General features: G+C 35.2%; 1 protein-coding gene across 5 annotated transcripts in view; it reads left to right on the top strand.

Annotated features, from left to right (window-relative positions):
* Positions 1-15,358, top strand: part of VTA1 (vesicle trafficking 1) — a 72,712-nt gene extending 57,354 nt beyond the window's left edge. For 4 of the 5 annotated variants that reach the window (XM_082405563.1, XM_082405560.1, XM_082405564.1 and 1 more), the window contains 2 exons: positions 7,493-7,573; positions 14,267-15,358. In XM_082405563.1, the coding sequence (XP_082261689.1) occupies positions 7,493-7,573; positions 14,267-14,412 (227 nt within the window). In that variant the 3' untranslated portion in view covers positions 14,413-15,358. The other variant, XM_082405562.1, reaches the window with a different exon arrangement.
* Positions 15,359-15,964: the final 606 nt, after the last annotated feature.

The raw sequence follows: 15,964 nt of genomic DNA, 5'->3' as shown, positions 1-15,964 counted from the left end.
AGAAGTTCCTTTAGCATTTGTTGTAAAGCTGGTTTGGTGGTGCTGAATTCTCTTAGCTTTTGCTTGCTGTAAAGGTTTTAATTTCTCCATCGAATCTGAATGAGATCCTTGCTGGGTAGAGTAATCTTGGTTGTAGGTTTTTCCCTTTCTTCACTCTAAATATGTCCTGCCACACCCTTCTGGCTTGCAGAGTTTCTGCTGAAAGATCAGCTGTTAACTTTATGGGGATTCCCTTGTATGTTATTTGTTGCTTTTCTCTTGCTGCTTTTAATATTTTTTCTTTGTATTTAATTTTTGATAGTTTGAGTAATATGTGTCTGGCATGTTTCTCTTTGGGTTTATCATATATGGTACTCTCTGCGCTTCCTGGATTTGATTGACTATCTCCTTTCCCATGTTAGGGAAGTTTTTGAGTATAATCTCTTCAAATATTTTCTCAGACCATTTCTTTTTCTCTTCTTCTTCTGGGACCCCTATAATTCGAATGTTGATACATTTAATTTTGTCCCAGAGGTCTCTGAGACTGTCCTCAATTCTTTTCATTCTTTTTTCTTTATTCTGCTCCCTGGCAGTTATTTCCACCATTTTATCTTCCAGCTCACTTATCCGTTCTTCTGCCTCAGTTATTCTGCTGTTCATTCCTTCTAGAGTATTTTCAATTTCAGTCATTGTGTTGTTCATCACTGTTTGTTTGCTCTTTAGTTCTTCTAGATCCTTGTTAAATGTTTCTTGTATTTTCTCCATTCTGTTTCCCAGATTTTGGGTCATGTTTACTATGATTACTCTGAATTCTTTTTCAGGTAGGTTGCCTAATTCATCTTCATTTATTTGGTCTTGTAGGTTTTTATGTTGCTTCTTCATCAGTAACATACTTTTTTGTCGTTTCCATTTAAAAAAAATTTTTTTTGATGGACGGGGCTTTATTCCTGTCTTACTGGTTGTTTGGCCTGAGGCATCCAGCACTGGAGTTTGCAGGCAGTTGGATAGAGCTGGGTCTTGGTGCTGAGAGGAGGACCTCTGGGAGGCCTTACTCCGATTATTATTCCCTGGGATCTGAGGTTCTCTGTTAGTCCAGTGTGTTGGACTTGGAGCTCCCACCACAGGAGCTAGGGCCTGACCTCCAGCCTGGGAACGAAGATCCCGCAAGCTGCATGGCACAGCAAAAAAAAAAAAAGAAAAAGAAAGAAAGAAAAAAAAGAGCAGTACGATATCAAATAATGAAAACAAAATAAAATTAGAAAGATAAAAATATTAGGAAAAATAAAAATATAATTGAAACAACCGCAACAGGGTAAAATAAAACCACAACAGAAGAAAAAAGGGGGGTGGGGGGAAAAAGCCAAAGGGAGAGAACAATAACAAACTATAAAGAATAAAATAAATTTAGAAAAATAAAATCTTTATTAGGAAAAATAGAAATGTAAATGAATCAACAACAGTGAATCCACAAGGTAAAACAGAACCCCAGTCTAAAAGAGGAAAAAAAAAAAGCCTTTGTATGGGGCAGAATTTAGGTGGGTGTGGAACTTAGGCAGGGGCGGGGTTTAGGGTGGGGCGAGGCCTAGGCGGGTGGGGGGGTGATGTTTGAGTGTGGGGCGGGGCCTAGGCTCAGGACCCAGCTGGAAAAGGCCCTGGGGACGGGGCCTCTGCTTAGGACCTGCAGGGAAGGGGAGAGGCAGCATGTCCAACGGAGGGCCTCTGGAGTGTGGAGTTCAGGAGTTTGGAGGTAGAGCCTGGGTGAGGATGTGGGAGTGGGGCTTGGGCTCTGCACGGCAGGAGGTTGGCTCTGAGGGCAGAGGATTAGGCCTGAGAGCCCAGCAGGCTCCCCGGTAGCTAAGTGAACAGGGAAAGCACTGGCCCTGTTCCCTTCTGTTCCTCCAGGCACCCCCGCCGTCCCCCCCAGGGTCTCCCCCGTCCCCACGGGACCCCTAACCATGTGTGGGTCACTGGGTTTAGGAACTCCTCCCTTCCCCCAGCCACCCCTCGGGGTGCTGGTTCCAGAGGTCCAGCCTTTACTTTTGCTCCCCCTTCCCTCCCTCCCACTCCCTCAGGACCCGCAGGGCTGGAGGGGGCCTCAGTGGGCAGAGGACAGGCCCGGGATCTCCGCAGGCTCCTGGGGGCCCAAGTGGGCAGGGGAAACCTGGCCACACTCCCTTTTGATCCTCTGCCCTCCCAGTGGTTCCCCAGTTTCCCCTTTCGGGAGTGGGATCCCTTCCCCTCCCCCAGCCCCACCCAGGGGCACCAGTCCTGCCCACCTCCACTTCTCCTCCCCCTTCACTCCCCCCCACGCCCCCACGTCCTACCCGGTCGCTGGGGGTTCCTCCCGTCCCCTTAGGTGTCCGTGGTCCTCCATGGGTGCCTGGTACGTGCCTTAGTTGTGCTTCCTTTTTTTTTAATGTTCCTTCCTATTTCTGTGCCAAAGAAACGGTATTTAATAGCAAGTTAATGAACACTTAAAATCATTTTGTGAATCAAGAAAAGTGTCACTGTTGGGGTAGGACATTGACCTTACAAAAAGATTGCCTAAGGTTTATTGCTCAGACAGTGTATCTTAGGGCAGAGTTGTGGTATAGGCCCATATACATATATTTTATATGTAGGCATACTGTGTGTATATATGAGAGGGAAAATATGCTTGTAGTGTAGGAGGGTTGTAATAGGTTGAACCAAACAAAGTGTCTTTTTGTACAACAAAAGCGATAAAATATTAGTAGTTTCGTATGTTCAAACTAATAGACTCCTGCTCAGAATATCCACACATAAAGATAGATATCAGGAGGTAGTCTTCTATTTCTGTTAGGAAGTTTTCTGGCATGAACAGTTCATTTTGATCCATTTAAATCTGGCATGAGCCTTATTTTTTTTTTTCACTCTCTTATGTTCTTCAGAGTGGGACATAAAACTAAAAACCTTGGAACTGCTTTAGGGCATCAGGTGTACATTCTTACAGACTTAGCATTTAAATAATTATCATAGCTATTTCATAAACTTATTCTAACAGAGCTATATTAGATATTGCTCTCCCTAATTTACAAACTAAAGAAATTAAGCAGTTATCCCCAAAAAATACACATAGAAACATACCTAATAAGTGACAGTACTAGAATTTGAATCCAAGTCTTTCGGATTTCATGTTTTTGGCACCTCCCTTCTGTTTCCCTTCCAAGGAACTAAAGTTCTATCAAATCAAAACCTACATTTCTCATAATATTTTTCCTCTTAAGGTTGGCTTGAGATATGGGAATCTCCTCTTTGCTGGCAGATTTTTTTTTCTATTATATTTAAAACAGTAAAAAAAAAAAAAATAGTTCATAGTTGCCTAATAGAAAGTGAAATAACAGTTTTAGTTTATAAATATAGCAGATGTTTCCCCTTTTACTCACTTTAAGAATGATTTACTTTCTCTCATATAAAGGTCCAGGATGCACTTTTATCAAAGGGAAATCCTTAAGATAGCTGAAAAGAATAGTATGTACTAATATACAGTTTTTAGTTCTTCCACAGAAAAGCAGAGGGTGCAAGGAGGGCGGGGATAGTGATTGTTTGAACAGCCAAGTGTTTACCTCTTTGTGCTTTTACCACTGTGTAATATCAGATAGAGGCAATACAGCCTATGGTTTTTTCTTTCTCTTGAAACATGCTTTTCACAGTCTGTAAATATTGAAGATGTCAGTAATAAATCTAAATAGATTAAAAGAGTTATTTTAGAATTAATGCTAGCCTTTTAATTATAAATGCAGCTCACCTCATAAGTAAATCAAAAACTTAGCTCTTTTATTGTTGTTCTTTTAAGTGACAGAAGTACTGCATTTGAATTCTGCTCTACAGCTTTCAAAGTGGTTTATATTCTGGCCTAACCATTTCTATCAGTGCTATTTTTCCATGATTATTCTGAGGTTTATTTAAGCCAATCTTCTTACATTTGCTTACAGTGTTCCTCGTAGTTAGCATGTCTTTCTCTTTCTCTGCCTCTTCAAATGCTACTGACCTTCAGGGTTCTGTTTAATACTTTTTACAACATCTTCTAGAGTTTTCTAACTAACACCCATTTCTCCCTTTTCAGAATCCCCACACCACATAGTCAGTAGAACAATTTAGTACTTAATTAGAAATCATGTAGCATTTAATTCTTGAATATATATTAATCTCATCAAATAGCCTGTGTAACAACCATCCGCTAAAAAATTAACCAGAAGTTACTTGTTAACATTTCTTTTTGTTAAGTAATAGAAAGAAAGAAATTTCTAACACAGTTCTGCTTTCCCCCAGGAATGTTTTTATGGTGACATCATTCCAACATACTGTAGTCCAGGGGGCTGCAACCCATTCACAAATTGACAATTGAAATCTTTCCAAATCAAGAAAGAAGGAAAAACAACTAGATTTGGGCATTTCAAAAAATAAATAACATAAACTAAAAACCATTTTTACTGATTTAACAGATATTTATGCACTTAGTTGAACCTGTATGCTAGGCCCCCGTGGGAACATGTCATGATGGCTGCCAAGAACACAGGCCTTGGTCCCTGGGCGTGGAAACAAATGAGAAGCAGCATCTTCTGACTGCTGCATGAGGCGTGTTGAGCAGCCTGTGCTGTCAGTTCAAGTCTTGGTTGAATGACTGTGACCAGAGTTCTTAATAAAATGCAGATTACCTGTGTTTTTTTTTTTAATATCTCTCAAGTAAAATTTTACTACATAACTAAATTATCTCTCTGTAAATTCTGTTTTGTTCTTGTTAAGTAATATTACCTACTTAATTAATCATCTGGAGATGTACAAATAAGCATTTAAAAATTAATGCAGGAGGCTGACCAAAGAAAGTATGCCTTCTCCATAGAGAAAAGGGTTTGTTAGGAGAATTTTAATTCAGGCAGAAGCACAAATTACTTAGTAAGGAATGGCACTGATATCCAGATTGTCTGTGAGACGGTTGTCAACTTATCCTTTTTTCTAAAGATCTGTGTGAAGAATATATATAGTCACCTACCTGTGTTTTTATGCTCAGCTGCTTCAAATCACTGGACTTCACCAGGTAGTCTCAAGAGCCCTCTCAAATCTTGCATTCTAACTTTAAAAAATACATGTTATGTAAATTATGTGCCTTTGAAAGTTCAAGTTTTCTGGGGAGAATTATGTCATATGTTTATAGTTTAATATATTTTGTAAGCATTTATCAAAATCAAGCAAAAGATAGTCATTGAATTGGTCAGTTTAAATTTGTATGTCTCCTGACTTTGCAGTTATACTTCTGTAATTTTTTCCTGTAAATATATTCATGCATATACATGTTTACAGTGTATAAAAATATTCATGTAGTATTAGCTATAGCAACAAAAGTTTGGAAAGAACCTAAATGTTCGTCAGTAATGGATAGCATTATAAATTGTGGTTCATGCATGGAATGGAACACTATGTAGCCATTAAAAAGAACAAGGAGGATTAGGGACTTCCCTGGTGGTCCATTGTTGAAGACTTTGCCTTGCAATGCAGGGGGTGCAGGTTCAATCCCTGGTCGGGGAGCTAAGATGCCACATGCCTCATGGCCAAAAAACCAAAACATAAAACAGAAGCAGTATTTTAACAAATTCAATAAAGATTTAAAAAATGGTCCACATCAAAAAAAAAAATAAGGCGGATTTAAATATATTTAATCTGGAATTATTGCTAACGCATATTAAGTGAAAAATGCACAGAATAGTACAGTATGCAGACATATTACCATTGGCAAAACATACATACCAAATAATGCGTTCTCCATAGAGAGAGGAGTTTGTCCGGAGGGTTTTGATTTAGGCTAGAACACAAATTTCCTAGCAAAGTACATTTATTTCCTTGCACACACACACACGCTCACACTGGCCTGGACACACACATGTTTGTATGTGCATAGAAGGGTATCCTAAAACTAATGATAGCCCTCAAGTGACCTGGAATAGGAATGAGAGGCAGGCTTTTCACCCTTTTTTTTCCTCTCTCTCTTTTTCTTTTTATTTTTTTTTACTATTTAAAATTTGTACTTGACTTTTCATACATACCCCTTTGTACTTTAAAAATTTTTGTTAGTTCAATTTTTAATTGAAAAAGTAAGATTTTCGGGGCTTCCCTGGTGGCGCAGTGGTTGAGAATCTGCCTGCCAATGCAGGGGATACGGGTTCGAGCCCTGGTCTGGGAAGATCCCACATGCTGCGGAGCAACTAGGCCCGTGAGCCACAACTACTGAGCCTGCGCGTCTGGAGCCTGTGCTCCGCAACAAGAGAGGCCACGACAGTGAGAGGCCCGCGCACCGCGATGAAGAGTGGCCCCCACTTGCCGCAACTAGAGGAAGCCCTCACACAGAAACGAAGACCCAACACAGCCATAAAATAAAATAAATAAATAAATAAATAAAAAGTAAGATTTTCATGACTTAATAGCACCAAGCCTGTAAAGTGAAACTAGTTTGTCCTAAGACAAAATTAAATGAGCTAAAATAGTATATATTTAAACCATTTTTTTTCCTTTGGATCGGGATTGAGAAGATCCTTCACAGTCAAGACTTCATAGCTGCAGAACATATTTCAGAACTTCAGTCAACCTTTGTGAAACCATAGCTCTAGAACTCTCATTGGCTATGTATCCGTGACCCTGAAAACGTCACAATTTGTTTTCTCCCTCTCTTCTGTCCCCTTCTTCTTGTCCTAGTGTCTATCCTACTTTACCTTTACTACAGATTACCTATTCAGATTTAACCTCTTAGCTTAGGGCAGAAGAATCCTGTTTTCTATTTGAGTCCATTAATCAATAGTAATCAACTTTTCCTGTTCATTTGCTTTCTTGTTAATTGAATCACCTAAGTCTCTTTTGGGACGTTTCAACAATTTGTGTTAATTTTTTAGATGATTAATAATCTTCAACTCTAGTATATTACTTAGCATTAGTCAAGAATGCTAGTTATCCACTGAATGTGACAGTCATGACAAGTTCTAATAGGAAGTCAAAACTAATTGCTTATTGGATATATAAAAATATTATCTTAAAAACATATAAACTGGAAAACTGGAATATATAATTTGTAATTTCATTCATAGTGATGAAATGGGACTCATCCCATAAGTTAAACTAAATCATAATTATATCCCACCTTATCCCCAAAATTAATTATTTATTTAAGAAATTAAAAGGTAGGAAGGGAGTCTGTTACTTCGACAGATATTAGGTAAGCTTTACTTGAGAAGCAACTTGAAGTATTAGACATGATAGCAAATGCAAAATACATGGTAAGAAGTGTGTGGCCAATACATGTGTGTAAACACTCAAAATGTATTTTTCTGCATATTTCCTGTAACAGCCTCCACCATCAAATAAGTATATCAAATTTCAGTTCATTAAGGTTTCAAGAAAGTAATTAAGTGAAGTAATGAAATTCCTCCATGATCCTTTGAGCGCTTTCCTAGAATGTAACTGAGAGGTGTAACACTTTTATACCCATTTATGGTTTTCTGATTTGCAGGTGTAACAAGTAACACTATCCAGCCTACTCCACAGACTATTCCGGCCATTGATCCTGCACTTTTCAATACAGTTTCCCAGGGTAAGTCAGCTGTTTTTTGAGATATAGTGTTTCTGCTGTTTGGGGGCATTGTTTTGTACTTTTATCTTAGGAGTTCAGTCTATTTGAATGTCTAGGTAATTTGAAACACATTTCTTTGAACGCCTTTATAAACACTAGATTCTCCAGTAAACCAAGATTGTTTCTTATTATCAAAAATACCTAAATCCAAAGGCATTCTCTTTTTTTTTTTAATCTTTTCAACTTCTTTTTTTTTCCCCCACTTGGCTGTTCTGTTTCTTTAATTTGGTCTTTCTTATTCAGAGTTTTCTTCATATGTCTGATGAGATTAGTCCTTTTATATTTAGAATGAAGATGTTGATTGATTATTTTCAGTAGATGTTATTGAATTTCCCCCAATAGTATGTCTGCAGGTCTGTTTCCCACTTGATTTTTCTGTTCTCCCCTGTGAGTGGGAACAGGCCATTCAGCTTCCTCCTGCATCTCAGCCGTGGATGAGGAGATCTTTTCTTGGAGGGGGATGGCAAAGGGTGTACCACACATACCTTGTCAGTCCTAGCTCTGTCCAGGAAGTTAATTCCACAATATTAGAGAGACATTCTCTATCTTTTTTGCCTAAGGTCTCATGTGAGAGATGGGAAGCCATTAAGGCTGAGGGTGTGCAGGTATGCAGAGGTTGATAGAGGGGGGAAGGATGTGAAACTAGTGCAGATAATTGTTTTAGACTGACTCAGTAAAGATCCCCCCAGTCCCACTCATACAGCTAGACCCTCTCAAGTTTCTCTGGATAGGCTCCCCAGTTGCCTCCTATATTACATGTTCTGAGTTGGGATTTTTTTTTGACACTGTTTTATCTAACAGCATACCTTCACTTAATTTCTACTTTTCTAGAAGTTTCTTTAAATCTCTTGTCAATTATCCTTTCCAGTTTTTACACTCTTTTCTCTTCTCTGCTTTTCCTTCAATTTTAGAATTTATTTCCTTTTGTTTTACCTTATCATTTTAATATAGTTTCAGAAGGAAAAATAGTCAATTATGTATGCTTAGTCTACCATCTAGAACTAGAACCCTGGAATTCTTTACCCAACCAAACTGTCAGGTGTGAAGGCAAAATAAATATTATTAAATATGTAAGGATTCTGAAGTTTTGCCTACCATACACCATTTCTAAGGAAGTTATCAGAAGTTACTCCATCAAGAAAAGAATGATAACCAAGAAAAGAAATATGAGATATAAGAAATGGTGAAATTAATCTTAGGTCACCTAAAGAAAAATTCCATTGACAGCTTTTCCATAGGCTTGAAAAGCAATTGCTCTAAAATTAGAACAGAAAATCAGAGCTCCCCTCCTTTAAGAAAAATCAAGCGGATTCCATGCAATATATAGAATAAGAAGCTGTAGAATGGGAAAGAAATGGATAAGAAGCTGTAGAATTCCTTTCCCAAGAAGAACGAAAAGATCCAAGAAAACATTTTAAATCGTACAAGTAGTTTCAAGTAAGAAGCAAACTGAAATATACCATGATTTTGAGCAATAATGGAATTATGAAATATAAGAAAAGGGATTTTGTTTGACTTGGACACAAGGAACATTCTCCTTGAAATGGCATAGGCTTATCACAAACAGAATACTTTATTCAGGGCAGAATATAAATCAACACTGACAAGTGAAGGTAGAGAGATATTTCTGGAAGTTGAAAGGTGGAATAAAAGAAAGCTGTTATTAGGACGAGTGTCCAAAAGTGAAATGTTGCGATTTTTTTCTAGAGTTGATGGAATGAGAAATAGAAGACAAAAGTAAGCAACTAAGAAATTTAAAAGCACTAAGAAATTTAGAAGGAGATAAGGTAGGAGAGGAGGAAAGTGAGGTAAATTCTTTACCTTTCATAGCAGAGTGTCAGTAGATAAAGCCTAAAAACTGATAGATCAAGAAATGGTGGTATAAGCTTATCAACTGGGGTTAGGGAAGTAACCTAGAGAAAACAAAAAATAGAAATAATTCAAAAGTGAAGTGGGGAGGGGCAAGGTAGATGACTTATTCAAATGTATGAGTTACATTAAGTTTATTCTACTTTTCCTGGTTTTATTAAAAGCAGATAAGTTATAAAACCTAAAATCAAGAGCTGCAATGGCCTTTGAATCCTGAAAGGCCTAGTTTACGAGTATGTGTATGTTTCATGGGGGAACATAGTGCTAAGGTAAGAAGAGTAAAGAAACTATAATAAACTAGCAAATTACCCAAGAACATAGGGGAAAATGTCTATTAGTAGACAGATAACCTGCCCAGCAAATACTATATTCCTCTGTTAAACTTGTTTTCCAGCTTCCTCTCTATAGTCCCATGTACCTGTAAAAGCTCTCCCTAAAATATGATGTGAAAATATCTGAAGCAGACTAGACAGAACGGTGAAACAGAATAAAGAATCCAGAAATCAGGCCACACCGTATGGGAATTAAAATAATGACAAAAGTGGCATTTGGATCAGTGTGGCAAGAAAAAAAACATCAAAACTGATGTTAGAAAAAATATATATAAGATACTATCCCCCAAGTCCTGTATCTCATTTGGTTGTATCTTAACAGGTTGGACTAATGAAAAGTAATAAATTGCATACAGCAAAAGATTTCCTCTCCCCATTATATTGTTAAAATGCAACTAATAGACCAGGAGGAAATCAATACTTAAAAAAATAAAGAATTACTGTTCAGAGCATATATAAAGAGCTCCTGCAAATAAATAAAACTTAACTCAATAGGAAAAAAAAAAACAGAGAAATAAACATAGGGAATAACTCTTGTATGCTATTGGTGGGAATATAAATTGGTAAAGCCTTCTTCAGTAGCATTCTGTCACTGTCAGAATTGCAAATGTTTTTTTGACTCAGCTGTTCCACTTTTGGGAATCTATCTTAGAGAAATATTTAGACATGAGCACAAAATGTATTTACAAGGATATTTTATTTCAGCATCACTTGTATTAGTATAAAACAATTTTAAGTGTCTATTAATGAGAAATTATGGTCCATCTGTCCTATGGAATACTGTGCACATATTTTAAAAGGTTAAATACTTTTGTAATGAATTTGTGGCTCACTCTGAAGAGGAGAATAGAATTGGGAAGAAGGTAGGTATTTGAAGTACAGTATTTACTTTTTTAACTTGTATATACCTGATAGTATTAGAGTGTGAATAACAACTTACCTCTTAAAGGTTTTTTAAAAATTAAATGGAATATATGAAAAATATTTAGCATGGTTCGTGACATAATAATATTCTGCCTCTAATCATTACTATTGCTGTTGCCATTATTAAGTGATGTGTCCTGGCGATGCCTGGATTTAAGGGATCAGTACTGTACTTTATATTTACCTCCAAGATTTACTGCAGGGAATCAGATGATTCCCATATGATTTTGCCTATGCCTTCCATTCAAGTCAGAGGATAATTGAGTACACTAGGATCCGATTATCCAAGGTCCTTCCCATGAATTTCTAGTTAAGTAGGAAAAAATCTCTAAAGACCCATTTTGGAAATATTTACAATTAAGTATTCTATCTTCTGTCAAGATTAGATAAATCAACCTTGGAAATAGATGCTTCTAGCAACTGAGCATGCAGGGATTTCTCTTTATACCAAATAATGTTACCTTTGATCCAATGCTGACCCAGGCTCTTTCCCCCGGAATAGAGAACTTAACTGATGGCTCTACCTCTCCTCTGCCCGGTTCTTGTCCTGCCCTGTGAAGGGGAGAAGCAGCTCTGTGATAAAGACAGTCTTCTTGAAGGCATCTGGAACTTATAAGCACAGATTTCAAAAAAGAGATATTATATTAAATTAGACAACCTCTCTAATTCTTTTTTTTTTTTTTTTTACAGTTGGATTAGCTGTATGTGAGCTTTCTTTCTTTTTTTTTTTTTTCTAATTCTTTAAACACCTTTTAGGTCCACAGTGTGCTCTCTCTGGTTCTGATTATGGCTTCTGGTAAATTTTAATGATAGAAAAAAAAACCAGCTTTCATTTAGGTGCATTAAGTAATAGTTACTATTTTGAATATAAAATCAGATAAACTGAAATTGAACAGTTGTTCTCTTCCTGAAGTGTGTTTTCCTTTGTTATGTCTTTTTCACTTTCTCTATTTAGTTTTTAAATGCTAATTTAAAAGAATCCTAACTAGGAAGCAGATTTTATTTTTATTTAATATAAAATTTTAATTCATGCGTTTTATTATTAATGACTTATAGATAATATTTTTAAAGGAAAGAAAGCTTGAAATATTACAAAATAGCAAAAGTAACTATTTGACATGGCTTTTTAAGTTCTTTATATATTTATATATATATTATATATTTATATAGAATATTTTTATATATTCTACATAAATATATATTTACTTATAAATATTTATGCATTTAATTGGTAAAAATAAATCTTAACATCTATATAAATCTGTAAATTACATTTTGCATCTAAATCTGTAAGTTGGTTATCATCTAGTTATTACATTTTATAAGATAGTTACATAATTTGTCATACATACTGTAAGCTATATATTATGTATCTGTAATTATAGTTTTCTGCTAAGATATTTTATTCACATTTTATAAATATTGAAATTGTTATTCCATGAAAAAAAAATGCAATATTTGTGTTTTAAAATAGTTTTATCATTAGTAGATAAGTTTAGTTTATAAAAACTAAAATAGTAATGGAGTTCTTACTACTGTACACATTTATATTTTATTAATAAATAAGTGGTATGTCAGCAAAACAGTGTTAAAGCTGATGCTGTAAAAAATAAAATTAGTCCTGAGCATTAGGGCTTTCCTCCAGCAAGTCCAGTAAATTCTGGATAGATGTCTTACATATTTAAACATTGCCTGGAGATAGAAGAATAGACTACTAAAGCACAAAATGAGTAGTATTAAGGTAAACTTAATTTTCAAAGAAGTCTCACTCACCTAGATAATATGTCTCACTCACCTAGATAATAGTATACATATAGGTGACTAGAGCCTCTCAATATACTTTGAAAAAACATTGATGAATCGTTCAAAAAAAAAATAAGCAGAAGTGTGCCTGACTAAATTGTCAAAAGAACTGCAGGACAATTGTTTTTTAGGTTTAATGGGTAACAAATGCCAAGTCACTAAAATACTAAAAATAGAACTGTGGAGAAACTGTTTTTTGTTTTTTAAATATATAATTACATTTTACTAGTTTATTCATTTGTATTTCTTACTTCTAAGCAAGACCAGAATTCAGGGAAATTAAAATAAGTTCTATTAAATTGGAATGTGTAATCTCTGATTCACAACAGTAAGGGCCAACTCTTAATATAAGCTTTAATAATATTAATTCAACAAATATTTGAAGGCTTTGTATGTGTAACACACTGGGCTAGTTACTATATGTAGTTGTATAAGTGCATTATCTTAAAATCTGAAATTTAATTAATGTTTACATCTATGTGAACTTTTATTCCTTTTAAAATGTGGGGAAGAATTTAAAGTACAGACAGCTTTTTTATATTCCTTTGTTGAAGTTATTCAGCACTTACACTGGGCTAGAAGCTTTAGGATACATTGTTTCAGTATCCTTTTTTGAAAATTTTTAGAAAATAATAATTTGGATAAGAATTTAGTATCAGAGTACCTGGAATTGCTACATACTTTGAAGTCCTTGCCTAGGGAATGTCAGAGTTTTCATTTTATGCTGTACTATCTGGCAAAATTAAAAGCAACTAAAAAAAGTAATTGTATTTATAACTACAAGCTTATAAACAGGATCGATATGTATTATATGTTCATTTAGAAACAGAATCGAAATATATTATCTTTTCGTTATGTTGTATGCCCCCAGCCTTCTGACCAGTTCTCCTTAGAATCCTCATAAAAATTTCTAAAGAAAATGGTATTTATTTCCAAAGGTAAGACGCAAAGTCAGTTTTTAATTTCACCTTTAGAAATATATATTCAAGTATATTCAAATCTTAGATTAAATGAAATGTTTTCAGTGTGTTTTTTTTACCCGAATTATTTAGTTGGGCTCTATCCATATTAATCATATGTGTAACTAGAAAACTTGTTGGAATAAATTTTGGACAAATAATTGGTAAGGGTCGTTTACATGTTTAATTGTGTAGTTTAATGACATATCTTAGTTAAACCTTAGAGTTTTGTATATGGACAGCACAAAAATGCAAACTATTTTCATGCTTAAAAAAAGTTAGATGACTTACGTAACTTTTTAACATAAAGTTTGTTATTTAATTTTTTTTTGAGTTATATTTATATTCTAGTTCAAATGAGGGTTGAATGGTTTAGTCTGTGTGTATTTATTGTTCCATGAAAAGAGAGGCTCAGCAATTCTAACATACACACCAAAGCTATTTTCCTTGTTTTATACAGAATATAATTTTTTTGCAGTTGATTTGCCAAAATATAAAGGCTTCCAGTTTATGACTTCTGGTAGGAAAATCTTGCTCATATAAGTTGTTATGTATTGACATCTGTATGGTTTATATTAGTAATTTAAAAATTTTAAAGCATAAAGAAACTTTATTCAAATACAACTGGGGATTGGGGGAAAAAACCTTCCATTTTTTAATATAACCTTAAACATTTTCTATAATCTTGAATATAAGCATTTACCTAGCCTAAAAGAACGCTTCCTATATTCTTTGTAAATATCTTAATTACTCTGTTTTTCTCTTAGGAGATATCCGACTAACACCAGAGGACTTTGCTAGAGCTCAGAAATACTGCAAATACGCTGGCAGTGCTTTGCAGTATGAAGATGTCAGCACTGCAGTGCAGAATCTACAGAAGGCCCTCAAGTTACTGACTACAGGCAGAGAATGAAGCCTTTGTACAACATCCATGCATTTTTGGCTTAAAGAACTAACAGTCCACTACTCTATCTTCAGCCTATCAGGAGCATATTTTAAGGAAGACTTCAGTTCCATTGACTATAACAATGGAATCTGTGTCTGTGTATCAGATTCCTGTTGAAGCATTCATCAGCAGCCTCAACCAGTTTTCATTGTCCATTTAGTGGATTCAGTAGTCTCTGGGTAGATAGGGCTGATGTGAGCAAGGTCCTAAAAATGCCCATTTGAACCCTGCTTGTTCAAAAAATGAAAACACACTTCTATAAAATGTATTGGGAATTAGCTTTGTATCTTAATCTACATAAATTAAGGAATTTTTTAAACTATAATTTGGACAAACAGACCACATTACTTTGCTATAAAATTCTAAATTTAACTTTTAATAAAGATTGCCAGAATATTCTAGAGATGTTTTTGTTTTCCTCAGGACTTCTGAAACAGATACGAACATCCTAAACTGTTAGTTGAATCTGAAAGAGATTATGTTCAAGTTTCAATTTATATTCATGTTAAATATAGCTACATTAAAAGTTAAAATGTTCATGGAAGGAAATGTAATAAGGTAAAGAGGTAGAATCAGTTTTAGACGTAAGAGTAATGTTGGTTGCTCAGCTGTTTTCCCTTATTGACGCTTAAGGTGAATTGGTATTTGCTTCCTAAGCAGTTTGACTGCATGTATTAGAGAATGAAAACAAGACATTTGTAATAATGCCTGGAAACTTGGTGCTTTGAGTTAAGATTCTCCTCTGCTGCTATGGAATGGATTCCATAGAGTGTATAGTTATGAATGATGCAGAAGATTATAAAAACATAGACTCTCAGTTGTTAAGTTTATAAGTTATGTGGGAATTATGGACTTACTATGTCACCTGCATTTGTGCTGTTTAAAAAATAAATACAAGGATTCTTTTAACTAATTCAGTTTATCACAGAGCCAAATGTCTGTTTTGCATGCTAAAATTGTCAGTTTTCTAAAGTCATTATTTTTAGTTTTAAGGATATAAAGAGAGAGAGAGAGAAATTTGGCAGATTTACCTGAAATTATCTAGTCCATTTCATTCATTCCACTAATATTGGGAATCTTTTAACATAGGGGTCAGCAAACTATGGTCCATGGGCTGGCCATTTGTGTAAATAAAGTCTTATTGAAACCAAATAATATCGATTTATTTATGTTTCGTGTTTGGTTGCTTTCCACGATGGCAGAATTATATGGCCTGCATGTCTAAAATATGTACTACTTGGCCCTTTAAGGAAAAGTTTGCTGACCCCTGTTCTGACAGTCTGTTTGAAAGAAAATGAATCATTATCTCATAATCTCTTATGTCTTTCTGTTTTTCTTTGCATAAGTGTAACGTTTATTTATATAGAGTTCGATAGAATGAATATTGACAGAATAAACTGTTCTAAATTATTGCAAAAACAAGCCCCCCAAAAACATGCCTCCTGAAAAACATTTTCATATCTTTCACAGCTGAATTCTTAAAACATTTGCAGGGTTCAACATTTGCATCTGGAATTCC

This window comes from Balaenoptera borealis (assembly GCF_965194805.1).
Source record: "Balaenoptera borealis genome assembly, chromosome: 9".
Classification (NCBI taxonomy): domain Eukaryota; kingdom Metazoa; phylum Chordata; class Mammalia; order Artiodactyla; family Balaenopteridae; genus Balaenoptera; species Balaenoptera borealis.
The sequence above is the reverse complement of the archived record's forward strand: the minus strand, read 5'-3'. Positions and strand labels throughout refer to the sequence as shown.